Here is a 20370-nt window from a genome sequence, read left to right on the forward strand (position 1 = left end):
CAAAGGCCGTCCGGTCCCTCGCGACGAGTAAAACTCCTGGAAGTGACGGCTTACCGGTCGAGTTGTATCGGCTCTGTGGGACTGGATAGGCCCAGACCTGCTGGAAGTGTACGGGGGTATGCTCTGGCTGGCAGCATGTCAGAATCGATGAGGAAAGGCATCATCACCCTCATCTACAAGCAGAAGGGAAAGGGAGGAAATTTATAAATTCGGTACTGTAGTGGCACCGAGCATTACTGTAACAACATGCTGCACCCAAAGTTGGGCGATATAAGTTTCTACCCAGAGTTATCCACACATGATTTTCACTGGCACATCTGGAATAGGCCTATAACAGCGTCTAAGGCCTGAATTTTAATCCTTTGATGGGTTGGGAGTGGGGCTGCTTGGAAGCAGTCGGGAAATCTGGGAGGCCGGGTTCCACGCAGGCCCTGCCAAATATAACAGCAGGGCTAGATTTGCTTTTGAAACCTGGGTTTACCACCCGCAGCCAGCCAGATGGAGGGGTTGGCTGGCTGTAGGTGGGTTTGCTGGCTGCGGGCGGGTAGCCTGTGGTACTAGGCCCCAAAGAGGAGGGAGGGAGGGATCGAGTGGGGGGGTGGAAAAAATTGGTGGGCGGGGGGGGTTGGGGTGGAGGTAGACAACATAGTGGGGGCTAGAGTAGCATTGTGGGGGTGGGGGGGAAAGCAAAAAACATCAGGACTGGCCTGAAGATCATCGGTGGGGAGGGGAGAGAGAGGCCGAGAAGGTGATCGGAGGCCTGTGGAGGGGGAGGAGGATCAGAGGCCTCGTGGAGGTGTGGGTTAGGCAGGGAAGCTGGATCTAGGAGGCAAGTGTAAAGACATTTACCACCTGGATCCAGCAGTCTTCGCTTTTCATTAGCTGGCGGCTTTCACATGATCTGCAAAACCAGCCACTGTTAGATTTTAAATGGTGGTTAAATCTGAGGCACGTCAGCCTCATTATAATATTTAAATAGGTGATCCTCCTCCTGGGAGTGGGTTGGCTGCCCATCCCTGTCCCGCCTCCGTTAAAACTGAAAATGGCCGGGTTGAATGTGGGTTGGGGTCGGATTCAGATTTTTAACATTTTATTTTCCTATCCAACCCAAACCTACCTGTTTTCTGGAGTTAAGATGCCCCCCCCCCCCTCCCAAGAGTATTTTCCCATTAAGAAGGAGGGCAGATAAGAGGGGTAGTCCTCTCAGGCCATTCACATACTTTATGTAGCACTGATTGAAAAGTGGCAGAGATCTGGGAGGAGGAACCAATATGCCTTTAACCCTGTAGAACAGGATGTGGTGAGACCCAAGATAAGACAAAAAAATTATAACACAAAGAAAAAGTAGATCTAGACTCTGGATAGGGTAGTGGAGGCAGATGCCCTGGAATAATTTAACATTTTGATTCCCCATGGGTGAGTGAGCTAAAATGAGTCAATAGACTTTTGTTATTCATGTCTATCTTGTGTTCGTAAATATGTTTGTTAAAAAATAGAATTGGAGTTAATAATGCATGGATGTTCTTATATTTCTTTGTGATTGAGCTAAAAATCAGTGCCAAGTCTTCGAGGGGAAAAAAACTGCTTCTGAAGAAATAAAGTTGTTCAAATGAATACTGCAAGAGTAAAATGGATCTGGTCTGTGAATGCATGCATTTCACCAGCTGAAGAAGTCTTTCAGTACTGAGATGGATATAGAGGGAATCATATACTGAATCTACTTAGGATGAAACATGCAACATTTTAAAATAATTTAAAAAATAATTTTTCTTTGCGCATTTAAAATGGACAAAAATAATTCAGTTTTTATTTAGATCTGTAGTTCATTAATGTATCATAGACATGAAAATAAACTACTTATTCTAACTAAAGATGCCTTTGGCCCACACAACAAAGAATAATCTAGTAAAGCTGGAATGTACTCTAAGGAACACAGGGATGAAAAGGAATGGAGCATAGGACAATACATCTGTATAAAGGGAAGGTGTATAGTTAGACACATGGATCAAGTACAGTGATAGTTTTATAGCAGTTATAAGGGAAGTGAGAATTCAACAAAAATTACATTTCCAATGATATGATTGTATAATGATATTTGCTGTCCTACCACAGGCTAAATGCCCAGTTACAATTTTGTTTCCAGGAGTTGATTATATCTCATTTTCTGGAACATACATAAACCAAGTTGACATTTTTTGGCTGAGATTAAAACTGATCCCATCAACTGCTCGCTTTATTAGGTTAAGAGAGAAAGGATCTCAGAACTCAAAAAGATTGTTTGTAATAATGCATGGATTACATTACTTTCCGATTAAGCCAAAAGTCAGGCAAAGTCAGTGCCAAGTCTGAAGAAAAGAAAGATATTTAAACGAATATTACAAGGGAACAATTGATCTGGTCAGTGCATGAATACATTCAAAAAGTACACATTTACAATGTTCCTAACACCTAGTGACTAGATCAAGTCCTCCTCATCCATTAGGTTGAATAATTCTTAATAAAAAAATAGCCTCCTTTTGTTTCTCATTTTTCCTCTATAAATAAACATTTGAGAATTGCAGTAATGTGTAACTTGCTTTCCAATTGAAGTCACACAAGTCTGTACTACAAAACTGCCCATAATTCTCCCCAAATTAAACATCTTATCACAAAGGCCACGAGGATTGAAGGTGCAGAAAAAGAAATGTCAGATTGGTGCATCGGGGTTACTCTATTGAGGTTGGGTTTGAGGAACACCATTGGTGCAAAGTAGAAAGAATTGTAACATGCATCTAACTTCTGCTGTGCAGTCAGGGTTGCTCTGCTGCAACTTATACTCAGTACTGAGGGGATGCTATCTTGAGGTGAATTTAGACTGATTTGTGTTTCTGTCTCTTACAGTGCGCTGTTGCTGGTCAGTCTGTGTTGAGGTTCCTTCAGACACCGAAGCCCTACATGGAACCAACATGAAACTCACGTGCATTTCCTGCATGAGGAGAGAAGACGTGAATACAGACACCATGGTTGAATGGACCTATATCACCGATGATGGGCAAGAGATATCAGTATGTATCTACTTCAAAATAAAATACAGATGAAAATAGATTATGTACTGAGTAACATTGCTGTCTGTTAAATACATGGGTTAATTTTCATACTTAAAGATTGTACAATGTCTCAATTTACTGTTCACATAGCTTCTGTTGAGAATTGGAAAAGTTTCCCTTAAAAAAGATTGCAGTAAACTCAATACATCAACTAAAACTACAGTATTGAGGGCGCACCATTCATCATTGATTGTCTCCACATTATAAATTAATGAGCCCTGACCAGGTTGATAAATTAATGAGAACCAAGACAGATTCCTAACTACCAAGACAGAGTGATAGTTGTGTTATAACGCAGACAGACCAGCATTCTATAACACATGATCTCAGAGCCAGATCTAACTTACTGGGTCATTTTATTTGATTCACAATGCATCATTTTACTTATAACTAGAGCTGGATGCCAATGGTTTTAACAGATCAACTGGACAAAACACCTGGACAGATGTGGCCCATTCGTAGGTTTATTGCCAAGTCTCTGCTGTGAAAAGGCTCTTCAGGACTTCACACCATAGTGCCACTGTCTACATCATCTGTTCTGTCGTCAGTATATTGAGGAGACAGTCATAGTTTTGAAGCTGAAGTTATGCACTGCTGACATAAACAATGACACATAGTCTTTAAGCCTTTGAGAGCTTCAGTCATAATATGTGGACCAAAACTAACAAAAATATATGATTATTATGATGTACTTAATTACATTCTTAGTGATACTTTTTGTCAACCCAGCCAAACTGATTGGATGAAAGTTTTGCTGTCAGTTGTAAGACTCCCACACTAAATAATTTTGAATGATATCATTCCAATTCCAAGCAAAGCTGTCCATAGCAGGGCACAAATTCGCATTCAATTGGCAATTTCATTGAAAGTGACCACAGGGTGGTTGGTGTGGAAAATAGTGCAGAGGGGGCTATTCTTCTGAAATTGGGTAGGCAGAATGGAGGGGAGGGGATAAAAACAGAAAATGCTGGAAATACCCAGCAGTGGAGAGAGAAACCGAGTTAGCATTTCAGGTCGATGACCATTCGTCAGAATCCAGAGGAGAGGGGGTTACTCTGCAACTGGGCGTGGTGTATCTGATCTGGGAGAACGTCATACTGACTGTCAAAAGTAGAACAACAAAAGTATTCTATCTGCAAGCATTGAGATCCTTCACCTAGTATAGTACAAAATAAAAAATTTTTTAAAAAGCACTTCCTTTTAAAACATCATGAACTAACTCATCTTGTGGCTGAGTGAGTAAATGAGTAGGAGAGTGGCTCTGAGCCTTACAGACCAAGCAGCTCCCAGGCTTAAATTGCTGGTTTGAGCTCAGTGAGCTGCAGTGTGTCCCATCTACAAGATGCACTGCAGAATCTCACCAAGGCTTCTTCGGCAGCACTTCCAAAACCCGTGACCTCTACCACCTAGAAGGACAAGGGCAGCAGGTGCATGGGAACACCACCACCCTCCAAGTTTCCCTCCAAGTCACATACCATCCTGACATGGAAATATATCGCCGTTCCTTCATCACCGCTGGGTCAAAGTCCTGAAACTGCCTCCCGAAGAGCACTGTGGGAGTACATTAACTTTATGGACTGCAGAAGTTCCAGAAGGTGGCTCGCCACAGCTTTCTCAAGGGCAATAAGGGATGGGTAATAAATGCTGGCCTTCCCAGCGATACCCACATCCCATGAACGAATAAAAAAAAAAATCAGCACAAGTGGTGCTATAGATAATAAGATCAAGAACAGGTTCAAATATGACATTCCCAGTCAAATAACTCACTGGAAATCAAAAAGGAAAAAAAATTAAGGCCTTGCTCAATAAGGCAGAATCCACCTAACAATTCATTGAGTAGCCTTTACCCAAACAAAATTCCACCCAAAAAATTACAGCAGTAGGCATTCCATTCAATATGTATTTCTATTGTATCTTGTGGAATATATTTTTAATGAGTATCTACAATATAATTTAAATATTTCTGTACCCAACTTAATACAATTAACTTAATACAATTTTACTCTATGAAAATGTATATATTAATGGAGGTGTTGATTTTGTGCTCAAATAGGAGTGATATTGCTAGCTTATCAGCAGTGTCAGTGTGGAACACTCCCTAGCCAGTTATGATGCAGTTTGAATACTTAATATTCATGTACGCTGGGTCAAGTTAGTGTCAGTTAATGCTATATTAAGGAGAGGGAACATTTTCATCCCATCAGTTTTGGCTTGATATGGATTCAGGTCTCTCGTGAAATTACAGTTTTCTAACTGTTGCAATACCTAGTCTCCCATGTGATAGATTTGGCTACATAACTGGGGATGTATATTAACAACACACAATTATCAGTTATAAATATATTATTGATTCTACTTCTATGGATGTTCCAAATAGCCTACATATTTATTTATACACAATTTTTTATGTGGATCTGGTAATGTCTAGTAGTCCTTATTTCTCAGTTCTGATCTTCAGGAACACTTAAGGACCAACTCTATTAGCATATGGATATTTTATTTAGCAAGTCAGTATTGTGCCATTTCATGAGTTTGCACTCTTCATGGAAGCACTTTTTGGTTAAAAATCTAAAGAGCTTCCCAATGGCTCTGATGTTGAATACCCTACTTAAGTGTGGAATTGAGCCATACGGAGCAGGAAGGTCCCAGATTTGATGGCAGGTTTATGCTCATTTGACTAATCTCATTGGGGTGATAGTTGAGGTGCTAGAAGTGACCTCATCGCCCTGAGCTATAGAGTGAAAACAATCAGCTAGATTTCCCCGCTCCTGATCACTAAAGAGTAGTCCCTAGTGGAAGGAGCGTGTGTGTGGATGCTGGGTGAAGACAGAATCAGCCTTGGCTGTGACCACACATCCCCAACCCCCCCGTCTCCATGGTCCACCAGCCTGCAAAGACTCACCGTCTTGATTTGTAAGTGGGTGAGGCAAAGGATCTGTGCAACTGCATCTCAGCAAGAGTCGGTGCCTTCAGGGTAAGAGGGAATAAAACTGAGGGGGGAAATCTCTGAAGTGTAACGTTGGCGTTTTAGCAATTCATCGCCTGATGAAACCTGTGTCTCTGTGACAGATTTATGAGTACAACGGAGAACCACGGGAGCTAAAAGGACCTTATCAGGGCAGAATTCTGTGGAATGGAAGTAAAGATCTGCAAGATGTGTCCATAACCATAGTGAATGTTACACTTAACGACAGCGGTCTGTACCGGTGCACGATCAAGCGGCATTTTAATTATGAGATACACAGACCTTCTGTGACAGAGGTGAAAGAGGTGCAGCTAACGGTGCATGAAGACGGTGAGGAGATTAAGTTCTGTGTGCTGAGAATTGCAGAATTTAATTCACAGCACTAACGGCTAATACTGTTTAACCTTTAAAAGGTACCAGAATTTTGAGTACCCCCTAGTGGCTAAAAACACTGCATAGTTCTGTGCTCAGCCATACAGATTGGAAGGCCCTAGGTTCGATTTCTGGCCTGTGCTGACCTAGCTGATCTCAGGTAGCAGTTGGGTGCTACAATTGAGCTCAGTGTCTCTGGGCCAGGAAGGACAAAAAATAAACCGGGGTCTTACTTTTGATTGTTATCCAGTGACCCCTGCTGTGATCTTGTCCATGATGAGATAGCCTCCCGACCACACATGACCACTTCTACCAGATACCAGAGGGCTACAATGCCCATTGAATGGAGCTTCAGCAAGAGCAGTAGGGGGGGGGGGGGGGGGGGGGGGGTGGCAGGGTAGATCATACAAGGGAAGAAAGTACTTGTTTTTTCAGGTTAGAATAGAAAGAGCAATGTGTCACCACCAAATGTGCGACAGGATAAAGGATACAGTTGACCTTTCATTTGGGTATAGCAAAGATATCATTCAATTAAGTGGATTATCTATATTATTATGAATATTCATTTAACAGAACATTACATTGAAATTCTTTGGTCAAATTCTAACTACAGTATACTGAATAAAATAGTTTTCTGTTAATTTATGAATAGTTAAACTGATCTGTTATAATTTGAATGGTGAATTATCATTGCTAAATATTCATTTTAACTTTGTGCTTACCGCAGTCACCAAGACCACATGAGATACACCTAGCAAACAGGTTAGGAAATGTGGAGAATAACATTTCTTTAAATTGTTATCTCTGGAATTCTAATAAAGGAGAAAAGAAGGGGCAGTTGGAGGACACTCAGAATAGGATAAAGGGAAGTCTTGTAAAAGTCAATAAACAAGGATAAATGAGACAAGAACAAATTGAAACTAAAACGGAGTAACAACCAAGGAAGTATTGCCCCATCGGAGCTTCCGGAGAGGCAGCTCAGGGCAAAGGAGTAGGTACAAACTATATTATCCAGAATATACTTGGATCATGCACAGGATGGTTGCACTCCTTTCTTCGAGCCAGACGCTGTCAACATCCAAGGTCAGAAATAAACACAGTGCAAAATACATCTGTGATACTGAACTGGGGAGCGAGAAAGGTAGGAAAAGCCACCTCCAATAGAGTTTAGCAGAAACTAGGCTATATAATGGGCTAGATTTTGCTGTCAAAATAACAGCGAAGCTAATGGTGCTCGCCGTTATTTATGTGTAAATGGTATAGCAACTTCAGGTGAGGAGCAGAAGTGTGGTTAACTGCGAATATACAAACGTTTCTGTCTAAGTTGCGCTGCTCCACCAACAGCTTTATGAAAATGAGTAATTAGTAATTACAAGTGTAAGTACCCTGTGATAAGTGTTAATTACTGCCAAACAACCTCTCTGGCTCTGAACATTAACTATTACAAGTGTGGAGTCTCATTCCTTCAAGTTTTGAATTTTTGGGGGAGATTTTTAAAATGTCAAATTTTTATGTTTTGTTTTCTTACTTTTCCTTTCTGTCTCTGTTTTTTCTCTTTTTAAATACAGTCTTTCTTTCCCTCTCTTACTGTACCTGATTTGACATTGAATTTGCCTCCTTTAATTAACCCTCCTTCTCAGTTCTTTCACTGTTTACTTCCCAATCCTTAAATCTCATTGGTTAAGGAGATATCCTGTTGGTTGCCCTGTTCACTCAGGTCCAAGATGCCCGGTTTCCCTTGCCATGCCGTTATCAGCTCGCACTTTCAGCAACTTTGTGGGCAAAACATTTTTGAGCTGAAGGGTGCCATTAAGATGCCCAGCTACAGCAAAATTTGGCCCATTAGCTATCCTGATAATTAGCAGGTAAATCTGCTAACCTGATGAGCCATGTAGACAAGCCCCAGGTTTCACCTCAGGCCTTTGCTGATTTTGACAATTTCAGCTCGGCAGGGATAATGGTCCACAATTTGCTCCGGTAATCCTGGGGCCAAGGAGGAGGGGGAAAAAAAACAGCTAGAGATTTTGTTCCTGATCACCATACAGTGACATTGCACCTCTGGAAAAAGCACTTAGGATGAGGATAGGATTGGGCTCATTAAATAGAAAGTGTTGGGAGTGCTGCCAGTGTCTGTGGAACAATACACCACCACTTTCAGGTGTAGGGAAGAAAAGAGAGACAATCAGAACAGATCTGAGGTATGAAGCCAATTCTGTTGCAAATATTACATTCTGCAATTGTGAAATAGCAGAATTCTAGAACCTATACAATAACTATATAAAATTAATCAAATTAAAGTCTCTCTGAGCTGAAGCACTTCAAGTACAACTTAGGAGAATCTGCCAGTGGCCAATGTGGTTTAGACATCAAGTCCCAACCTAATAACCCCAGTAACTGGCACATCTCAGACTAAGTAGGACATAAACTTGGAGATAAAACATGTGTCTTGGTCCCCATGTGCCAACTTATTTATTATTCATTTAGCATCCAACTATCTGCCAGCTTGAACAGGATTTGTTCCCACCAGACAAAGTAGGAAAATAGACTTTCCAGAAAGTTGAGATATAGAGCTTAGGTTCTGAGGAATGATAGAAAAAGAGGATTTCAAACAGGATAAGCTTTGCAAAAGCTAACTGGTTTCACTTCCATTTATTTCTAGCCCTTGAAGATTTCACTTCATACATTTCAGGAATCATGATGTACCTTCTCCTTGTTTTCCTCACTTTATGGCTTGTTATAGAAATGATATATTGCTATAGGAAGATACTGAAATCAGAAGAAGCTGCACAAGAAAATGCGTAAGTTACCTTCGGACATTATTTGTGTTCGCTTTCGGGCATGTGTTCATTGCTGAGGGAATTTAATATTTTATATTGCATTTAATACCCAATAGATGCACCTGGGGAGCTAAGGAGTTATTAACTTTTACCATCATTACCTCCAGCACACCCACGTATGGGTCATGTTTCTGTAGACAAACTGGAGTCAGTCCACATTTATTCATTTAATTTCTATTCAATAGCAATGGGACTCAGACACGATGAGCATAATTGAAGTTCAGACACTTCAGAACCCAACAGTATCTCCAGCTAAATCAAGCCTCTCTCACGTTTTTGAGTCTCACAGTTTTGCGCTATTTTTACAATCTCATTTGAAGGTATGTGAATAGTCGCAGTTTATTTTTAACCATGTGTTAATTACGGGTTATGTTTGTGTTGGAAGTGCAGAGTTGAATATGATTTTACCAATTGTAGCAAAGATAGAATTATTCCCAAAAAAGAAAGTAATGAGTTTAATAGCTAATGTTTTAATATTTTGTATATGAGGAGTTCATTAGGGAAGGAGAGCATGAATTGCCGTTCTGTCTACTTTCGCATATTGAACCCACTTTTTCCAAGACCATGCTAGCAGCATGGACCCCAAAATCAATGGGCACAGGTTGAATAATTGGGCATGCGACCAATTTGTGAGATGCCCAAATTTCTGATGAACGATTTAAGTGAGCCTGTGCTGGCGACATCCACAAGCTCATTTTTTGATATGTAAGTATACCTAAAACAGGATCCCACAACAAATCTCACTACCATAAGGGAGGCTTGACCCACAGAATTCTGCATAAAAACCAGAAGCCAGGGACGCATGGGCCTAGAAATCCGACTTTCCAGCATCTCTTTTCTTCAGGCGCTAAACGGCCTATGTTTCCAATATGGTGGACAGGAAGAATATGTTCATATCGAGCCAGAAATGCGGCATCCCGCCGTATTGGTGTAGGCAACAACAAAAAATATATTGGCGTCCAGGACCCACGCCTTTGCATATCCAAATAAGGAGCTTAACCCCTGTTTGAAGCCCCCTCTGTAATATTTGGTTGCCCCAAACATAGCCAAACCCAACTGCCCCCCACCCTCCCCTTCCTGACCCAATCACACTCCTTCAAAGCCCATTTAAGGATTTACCTGCGAGCTACAGCTGTCGTTGCAGTGGCCCAATCTTTGATTCCTATTCGCCAGCTCGATGATAATGAGGCCCGAGGCCCGAGGCCCAATATCACATGCACCTTGGGCCTATCCCAGTGCCCCCTTGGATCTAACTTGCCATAAGATCTAACCTGCCTCTTAAGTCAGGTGCTTAAAATAATTTTTTCTAATTGTATTTTGCATTTTTATTTACCTCGGGCTGTATTTTGCTCAATACCGTAGTTGGTATTTTCCTCGTTAATACTTAGTTTCTTTATTCTTGGTTCCTTTGAAATTGCACCATATAAAGAGATGAGGATGGGTATTTCAAGGAGCTTACTGAGTAATAATGCAAATGGTCATGTCTGTCTTTAACTAAGAGGTTGCAGGGTGACTTGGACAGGTTAAGTGAGTGGGCAAATACATGGCAGATAAATGTGAGGTTATCCACTTTGGTGGTAAAAACAGGAAGGCAGATTAATATCTGAATGGTGACAGATTAGTAAAAGGGAGGTGCAACAAGACCTGGGTGTCATGGTACATCAGTCATTGAAAGTTGGCATGTAGGTACAGCAGGTGGTGAAGAAGGCAAATGGCATGTTGGCCTTCATAGCGAGAGGATTTGAGTATAGAGGTCTTACTACAGTTGTACAAGGCCTTGGTGAGGCCACACCTTGAATATTGTGTACAGTTTTGGTCTCCTAATCTGAGGAAGGATATTCTTGCTATTGAGGGAGTGCAGCGAAGGTTCACCAGACTGATTCCCAGGATGACAGGACTTACATATGAAGAAAGACTGGATCGATTAGGCTTATATTCAATGGAATTTAGAAGAATGAGAGGGGATCTCATAGAAACATATAAAATTCTGACGGGATTGGACAGATTAGATGCAGGAAGAATGTTCTCGATGTTGGGGAAGTCCAGAACCAGGGGTCACAGTCTAAGGATAAGGGTAAGCCATTTAGGACCAAGATGAGGAGAAACTTCTTCACTTAGAGAGTTGTAAGCATGTGGAATTCTCTATCAGAGAAAGTTATTGAGTTCGTTATATATATTCAAAAGGGAGCTAGATGTGGCCCTTATGGCTAAAGGGATCAAGGGGTATGGAGAGAAAGCAGGATTAGGGTACTGAAGTGCATGATCAGCCATAATCATATTGAATGGTGGTGCTGGCTCGAAGAGCCAAATGGCCTACTCCTGCAGCTATTTTCTACGTTTCTAGCTGTTAGAAAGGCAGTCGCTATGAAATGTATATAACTGTTCAGGACATTCTGAAGATTCAAATTGATTTCCAATTCAATTATCATTACAGAGCAGACTATCTGGCGATATCATCTGGAATCAAAGAGAACCACTCAACAATTCCTGTGGACGAATAGGAACTTGTGCACCTCAGACAGTGGATAGTTTGGTAAGAACAACACGAGAGGCTGGAATAAGGTTTTTTCCAAATCAAAAATTTAAGGCTCAAAAGTGAGAAGCCTGGAGAATGACCAGTTAAACTACAAGGTTTTATCACAGTGTATATTGAGGGAAGCTCTAAAAAGTGTTTATTTCTCAGTGCATTATTTACTTAACCTGGCAATCTAGTGATTATATTTAATTTCTGCAGAAACCTGACAAGGGATTCTGATACACAGTAGCTGCAGTTGTTTGTTGAAACAGCTTACATTGAAAATTGCCCCTTTCACATATTGTTAAGCTCTGTTATTTTACATGTTAAGCCTTAATTCACAGAGTAGCAAATTCATTCCAATGAAATATAGGAAAAATAATTGCAGTTTTATTTTCCAACAGTATAGTACATACTTGGAATTAGCTCCTGTAAAAAGTAGGTCATGCTGTGTTAGTTCATGTCAAAGTAATGCCCTGAGCAATAAAGGTTACAAAAATAAACATGTAGAATAAATAAGAGACCAAATAATCCACTGAGCATTATGATTGCACTCCTATTTGGAATGTCGTCTGTTGAATGTAACTGGTGAAGGCTGATTAATGCACATCAGTGTTAGACTGAGCCTTCTGCCTGATTACCTCAGAGAGAGGAGGGATGGAAGAAGGAAATCCCAGAGCTTCCCGTGGTAGTTTTACATGCCTCAGATTAGCCTGAGAAGAGTCGACAAGTGCAAATTGTATTTGGCCCGTTGGAAGAAGTGAGCTCAGAGAGCCATGTGCCCCTTATTTACTCCACATTTTTTATGTTCGCTGAAGCTCGAGAATGTTTCCGACATCAAACCATTCGGGCTAAAGAATGTTTAGATGCAAACTAAATTTGGAAAGTCCCAAATGTGGCTAAAATGCACTCTTGCCTATAAATAATAATTTTAAAAAAGCACATATAATAATCGTTCCAGAGTTGACAGCATTTCCTATTCACTGTACTTCATTTATTCTGTTAAATATTCACCAAGTTTTCAATATCTGAACTATATTGACATTTTCCCCAACACCTTCAGTAAGAGACCATTATATGTCGGAGAAAGTTAACTTTTACGAGAATGTTTTCATGAAGTTTCTAGAAGATGAAAATACATCTTGGTGTGATGAAAATCAGACTTGGTGCAACAGTTGTAATTCTGAGACTGACACTTGTTCGTGCATGTAGTGCCCGTGACAATTCATTTGGTTTTACAATCAAATGCGAACATCCACTCCTGAGCATGTCTTGTCTTGTACTGATTTAATGAGTATGAAAAGCTGTATGAGGGGCTAGATTTTCACGTGCTATCCAGTGGAACACCTCAGTGAAGTGATCAGTTACAATTTCACTGATGTAGCAATATTTCCAGGGTATATAAATTCAAAGTCATCACATTGTGTGCATGTTTTCTTGCCTACAATGATGATGTTAATGCACCACTGCTGTTCACAGAGTGTCTTACAAGTTATTTATCAGGTCTGTAAACCAGTGTAGTATGTAGTGTGCACAATATCAATTACATCTGCATCTACTGGTTAAAAATAGACAAAGACATTCCTAAGGTGCCCTGCGAAAGTCTGTACGGCAGTAGGCATATTTACTGTTAGTTTGTCCATACAAATACCCTGGTGAATTTTCAACAGTTTTCAGTTTGCAGGTTATTACTGGCAATTTGCAGACAATGCCCCATTAAACTGCTGCTTCAGTTTATCATGGACCAGTATCATCAAAGCTACCAAAAATCAATTATTTGAATATTTTATTAATAAATCAGAGCAAGTTCATGAAATTAACCTTTCTATACTATTTTGCAGAATAGTTAGAGTAATCGATTGCAAAGGAAACATTGGCCTGGATTTTGCTCTCAGTGGCGAAGGAATAGCTTTCGCCGTTCACTTTGCATTTAGAGATTTTTCATGAGATTGTCAGCAGAGATTTCTACAAATCTCGCGTGTGATTCAGTGCAGTGCCCTCTACAGGGGATCTGTGGCACCTGTGAGCATATCAAGCAGCAAGGAGGCTCTTCAATCAATCAGATTGAATTATCCTCGTTGCAACGTGCAGACTGCAAACCAGGAAGTAAAAAACAGGAAATATAAATTACATTTAAATCATTGTACAGGAAGCAAAATAAAGATTAGGACATACAGATGTGGTTAAGGGAGAGTCATAAAAGAGAACACAGAAAAACAAAAAAAAAATTGTTAAATCTGCAACATTGAATTTCTTCGGAAGGATATGGGCCACCAGACTTTTAAAATTAATTTTTCAGGGTAAGAGACATTGTTCAGCAGTAATTATCAGTTATTATGCCGTTAAAAACTCACTTCCTCCTGAATGTACTAGCCCTAACTTTTCCAGCCATTTTTAGTGTAAGACTAGTGGGTAATTACCCTAAGTTCACGTCATTACAGTGATTTCAATAACGATTATATCAGCGAGGATTGCAAAAGCGCACCCTGTGGAGGAGCAGGGTCTCCCTGACGGCAACTTCTGGATTTCCGTATTTAAGTTGTTGTCAGATTTACCCTGTAATGACAGCGAGCCCTGTTAGCCTCGCTGTTATCATTGAGCCAATGTTTTTCTTCCATAGCACTAATGTTTAGTGTAAGATTCTCTGCTTTTGAATTCAATTGGTGTGTGTCACCAATTAGCCAACTTGCATGTACAAAAAATTAAATACAATGTGAACACTGTGAAAAAGGCACTTCTTTTGGTTCAGGCTGGTTATATTTTTATTGAAAAGAATCTCCCAATCTTTAATATGGTAAGAAACTAAGAGAATGCCATACATAAAAGAGTCAAAATTAGTGTACATGAGTAAGAAGCGAGACAATAATAGAGTGTATATCAAGCAGAAAGCATGAGAGAGTCTCACCTCAAAGCTGCCAAGCCAACCCTGTACTTTAGGAAACATTTCCTTAACTAATGGTTGTGTTACAAACATACAAAAATGACGGTCAGGGAAAGACCAGCTGGTCCATTGAACCTCAGCCCCACATTCATGATGCTTGGAGCATCCTGATTAAACACTTCCTACTCCCCAGCAGACGTGCAATATTCTGGGAGAGGCAAAAAAAAAGAATTAGAGTAAGAAACCCAGGGTCAAAAAGGGGGAAAAACATAGAAACATAGAAAATAGGTGCAGGAGTAGGCTATTCGGTCTTTCGAGCCTGCACCACCATTCAATATGATCATGGCTGATCATGCACTTCAGTACCCCATTCCTGCTTTCTCTCCATACCCCATGATCCCTTTAGCTGTAAGGGCCACATCTAACTCCCTTTTGAATATATCTAACGAACTGGTCTCAACAACTTTCTTTGGTAGAGAATTCTACATGTTCACAACTCTGAGTGAAGAAGTTTCTCCTCATCTCGGTCCTAAATGGCTTACCCCTTATCCTTAGACTGTGACCCCTGGTTCTGGACTTCCCCAACATCTGGAATATTCTGCTTGCATCTAACCTGTCCAATCCCGTCAGAGTTTTATATGTTTCTATGAGATCCCCTCTCATTCTTCTAAATTCCATTGAATATAAGCCTAGTCGATCAAGTCTTTCTTCATATGTCAGTCCTGTCATCCCGGGCATCAGTCTGGTGAACCTTCGCTGCACTCCCTCAATAGCAAGAATGTCCTTCCTCAGATTAGGAGACCAAAACTGTACACAATATTCAAGGTGTAGCCTCACCAAGGCCCTGTACAACTGAAGTAAGAACTCTCTGCTCCTATACTCAAACCCTCTCACTATGAAGGCCAACATGCCATTTGTCTTCTTCACCGCCTGCTGTACCTGTATGCCAACTTTCAATGACTGATGTACCATGACACCCAGGTCTCGTTGCACCTCTTTTACTAATCTGTCACCATTCAGATAATATTTTGCCTTCCTGTTTTTACCACCAAAGTGGATAACCTCACATTTATCTACATTATACTGCATCTGCCATGTATTTGCCCACGCACCTAACCTGTCCAAGACACCCTGCAGCCTCTTAGCATCCTCCTCACAGCTCTCACTGGCATCCAGCTTAGTGTCATCTGCAAACTTGGAGATATTACATTCAATTTCTGCATCTAAATCATTAATGTATAGTGTAAATAGCTGGGGTCCCCGCACTAAACCTTGTAGTACCCCACTAGTTACTGCCTGCCATTCTGAAAAGGACCCATTTATTCCTACTCTTTGCTTCCTGTCTGCCAACCAGTTCTCTATCCACATCAATACATTACCCTCAATAGCATGTGCTTTAATTTTGCACACTAATCTCTTATGTGGGACCGTGTCAAAAGCCTTTTGCAAGTCTAAATACACCACATCCACTGGCACCCCCTTGTCCACTCTACTAGTTATATCCTCAAAAAATTCTAGAAGATTTGTCAAGCATGATTTTCTTTTCATAAATCCATGCTGACTTGGACCGATCCTGTCACTGCTTTCCAAATGCGCTGCTATTACATCTTTAATAATTGATTCCAACATTTCCCCCACCACCGATGTCAGGCTGACCGGTCTATAATTCCCTGTTTTCTCTCTCCCTCCTTTTTTAAAAAGTGGGGTTACATTAGCTACCCTCCAGTCCATAGGAAAATGTTGGAAAATGACCACCAATTTATCCACTATTTCTAGGGCCACTTCCTCAAGTATTCTGGGGTGCAGCCTATCAGGCCCTGGGGATTTATCGGCCTTCAATCCCATTAATTTTCCTAACACAATTTCCTGACTAATAAGGATTTCCTTTAGTTCCTCCTTCTCGCTACACCCTCGGTCCCTTGTATTTCTGGAAGATTATTTGTGTCTTCCTTAGTGAAGACAGAACCAAAATATTTGTTCAATTGTTCTGCCATTTCTTTGTTCCCCATTATAAATTCACCTGATTCTGACTGTAAGGGACCTACATTTGTCTTCACTAATCTCCTCTCCCACTCCCTCAGGCGATTTGATCCAGTCCAGGAGACCACATCAACTGTGCTAATGTTAACTGTTAAATCACTTATTTTTTATGAGATGCGATCTTTGCCCCAGGGTCTAGATGAATGGAAACATAAACCTGTCTTTCTCTTTCAGGTGCTGACTGATCTGTTTTGTATTTCAACCAGGAGAGGTCAGAGGCAATAGGATTAGAGTAGATAATTGCAGTAGAGGATGTAGCACTGAAACAGACATGATGGACCAAATGGTTTTCTATGCTTTTAATTTCTTTGATTATTGTCATTGGTTATTAGTTTAGATTTTCAGCACTTGCAGTCTTTCTTTTAATTTTTTCAGTTAATCGTGTTTCTAAGAAAACATTTATTTGCAATAAGTTATAAACAGAGAATTATAACACACTTTGCCATGGAATATGGCTAGAACATATATTCGGTACCTTTCCAACTTTTTCATCTTCTCAAGGTCGTTGACTGACTTTCCTTTCTTTAGGTTCTGCAACCGCCAGGAGGATCAGCCGCTAGCATTGCAATGGACTGAAATGTTGAAAAGCAGAGAAAAGCAACAGTGTAACACTCCTTTGGCTTGGATTTCATGCAGCATTCATTATTTTCTTCACAACTAACAACCTATAGGCAAGTTATCAACAGGAGTCGGAACTCTCACATCTGTAGCACATTTTACCAAGGATCTTTCTATGTCTTTGAGTCTTTTAAGCTTGATTTAGCCCATCTCCAAATGTAATTGTTATGCCAAATGTGCTATTTGTGCAAATTTCATTCCCAGTTAAGAGCATACATGTGAATAAGTTTGCAAATGGAGCGCATGCTAACTGACAGTCTACTTGCTTTTCTGAGTAAATAGATTGGAATCATTAATGCGCATCATGGCTAACCAACTCGCTGCCATTTTGTTAGAATTCTCAGTTCACATTATGGCCATTGACAAATACATTTAATGCTGCCATGAGAGGTGAAACTTGAATTCTTTGCATCATTTGCTGCACCAAATCTCATGCAATTTGGCTCCCTTTAAAGAGAGACTGTCTACTTAAAGAACTGGAATATTTCAAATATTCATCATAGGTGGCCCCTCGAACGAGGAAGACTTGCTTCCATGAGAGTTCACAGATGTTTCAATAAAGGACCCGATGTTCCAGTCCTGAACTCCAGTTGAGGGGGTGAAAGATACCTGTGCGTGAATTTTTTTTAACGTGTGGTGACCGTTACACATTAGCCACTACACGGACTTGACAGAGCTAGGCCTTTATCCAGTGGCAAGGATTAACCAGGATGACTGGAGACCTGCTCTGCTGCACGGACCTAGTGCGCACATATATCGCAGTGTGGGCTGGTCCATGCTGCCCCTGGGCCCCCGGCTCTTCTGGCCCCAATCCCTCATTCGCCGCAACTCTGCCACGATGTTCCAGGCCCTCTATTTATAGCCCCGACCTGCGGTGGTGTTCTCACACAGGTCGGTGAAGGAGCAAGATGGTTACATTCCTGGTGAATAGTTTAAGGCCAGGTTTGCTTTTCTTTGATCTTCTCTGTAATTGTGAGGTCTATTATTGACCACTATTGCACAGCCTTCAATATTACTTTTTGTAGCAAAGTGTTAAAAAGATCTGTGCTTATAAGCTTTATAATAATCAGTTACTCTCAGTCGTGTTGTATACTGTGTTTGGATACATTGCTAATCAAGTATTATTTGTGTGTAGCATGTTTCAAAATGCACAATAGAAATCACATTGCCAAATGTGATTATTGCATGATCAATTCTATTTTATGGGCTGGTACATCCAATTTCTTAAATAGGACATTTTTTTAAAGTTATCTTATACGTACATGTGTAATTAATTATCCAGGCGCTTAGTGAGGGAATTAAAACCTACTTACACAGCAACCCTCCAGTAAGCAACGGAAGAAAATAAGGGGCATAGGAGTGAGTCTTAGTTCATCTAGCTCATTCCATATTAAGTAACTGCTCCGCACTAGCCCCTAGATACAAAGAGTATCAAGAAATTAGCTCTAATTCAGCTCTTTTAGCAATCACTACATTTATTAATTATGAAATCAGACCTATTAGAGGCTTTGTGCTTGAATTTAATATACAGACTTTCAGCCGCCAATGTATCTAATACTTTGATGATATATAAAGTCTCCCATTAATTTTCTTTTTTTTCCTAATGGAAGTAATCAAAACACCCTGAAGCTTTCCTCATAAAATGATAACCGAAGTGCTAAACCATCCGTGTTATCTTCCTTTATATTATCTCAATGCACCGGTGTACGTTTCTAGTCATCAGAGGTGGATGCAGTATACAAAGTGAAGCCCAACTTTCAAAGGTTTGTAGTCATAGAAATACAACACATTGTAACAAATTATACAGAACACTTTGAGCAAAAGAGCTGTATATCTGGAATTACAGCTATTTGAGAAGAGCACACCTTTTCATATCCTTAAAGGAATTTAGATTCAATGTAAGGTCCGAACATGTGATAGCAACAGTAATGTTCTGACTCTATGTGGATAGCAGTTGTCCAATTCTGCTTAAATCTGATTCTCTTCATTGGAAATGACAACATTCATTTAAAATGATGGTTATTAAACAACATGCTGACATAAATTGCTGAGGGTTGCTGAGAAATCTTGTTGTGGCAGCAGTCAGTCTTTCTTTAATCTGTTTCAGACTCTTTCTGGTTTTGTAAGAACCCTGGCTGATGCTTCCCCATCATTACTGGCATGTCCCCCTCCCAAACAACAGTCACAGCTACAAGGCCCAAAAGTGTTCATTCAACCTGAATGCTTTCCCTCTTCCTAATAGCAAAAAATAAGCTATTTTTTTAAATAAGATGTATCCTTTTATTCTTATTGTGTTGACTGTCATTTTTATTGCAAAATAAGAAAAAGCTTATAATTTCAGTGAAACGCTAGCTTTTGGACAACTATTAGAAATGTTATTTGGGATTTGATAGTCAACTATTAAACTCCTAAGCTAAACTTACCCAAAGCAAAGTCTTGCTAGTAGTATTGCTAAAGATGATAATGAAAGACCTTTCATTTTTACAGCACCTCAGGATGTCCCAAAGTGCTTCACAGCCAATAAATTACATAAGAAAGTGAAGGTTACCCAAAATTGCTTAATCTGATCAAACCAAATGTCTTTACCCAAAATGAATGACTAATTGGTGTTAATTATTGCTCATCAAAAGCATTGATTTTACAACAAGGATAGTAAATTAGACTTTTTTTAAGCAGGCTGACAGAAGAAATATTCTTTTGAAATTCGCTCACCTCAAAATGGTATGAAAATAAAGCATCTAGTAATTAAACGTCTAAATAATTCTGACAACAGTTTTAAATTAAAAATAAAAATTTAATTTAATAATTTTTTCTTGAAGATTTTATGGTGTACTTATTCAATTGCAAATTGATATCATTTGATTGCTGTCAAGACAGGTGCTAAACAGGTCATCATTTGTCTTAATCAATATCGCAGTGAGGTACCACTTTAAATATGACAACACTTGGGATTCAGCCATGCCTCGCCAAGTTTATTGGGCATTTGAAATATAATGATAGGTGTGTGAAAATGGAATATGAAAACCATGGACTGGTCATAAAAATATAATACTGTT

General features: G+C 40.1%; 1 protein-coding gene across 1 annotated transcript in view; it reads left to right on the forward strand.

The window, feature by feature from the left end:
- Positions 1–17553, forward strand: part of scn3b (sodium channel, voltage-gated, type III, beta) — a 49754-nt gene extending 32201 nt beyond the window's left edge. Inside the window, exons 2-6 of the mRNA XM_070893119.1 lie at positions 2881–3044; positions 6156–6381; positions 9083–9221; positions 11695–11793; positions 17225–17553. Coding sequence (XP_070749220.1) covers positions 2881–3044; positions 6156–6381; positions 9083–9221; positions 11695–11761 — 596 coding nt within the window. The 3' untranslated portion in view covers positions 11762–11793; positions 17225–17553. The remainder of the gene's footprint in view (positions 1–2880; positions 3045–6155; positions 6382–9082; positions 9222–11694; positions 11794–17224) is intronic.
- The last annotated feature ends 2817 nt before the right edge of the window (positions 17554–20370 follow it).

The sequence above is a fragment of the Pristiophorus japonicus genome, chromosome 11 (genome assembly GCF_044704955.1).
Source record: "Pristiophorus japonicus isolate sPriJap1 chromosome 11, sPriJap1.hap1, whole genome shotgun sequence".
Lineage (NCBI taxonomy): Eukaryota > Metazoa > Chordata > Chondrichthyes > Pristiophoridae > Pristiophorus > Pristiophorus japonicus.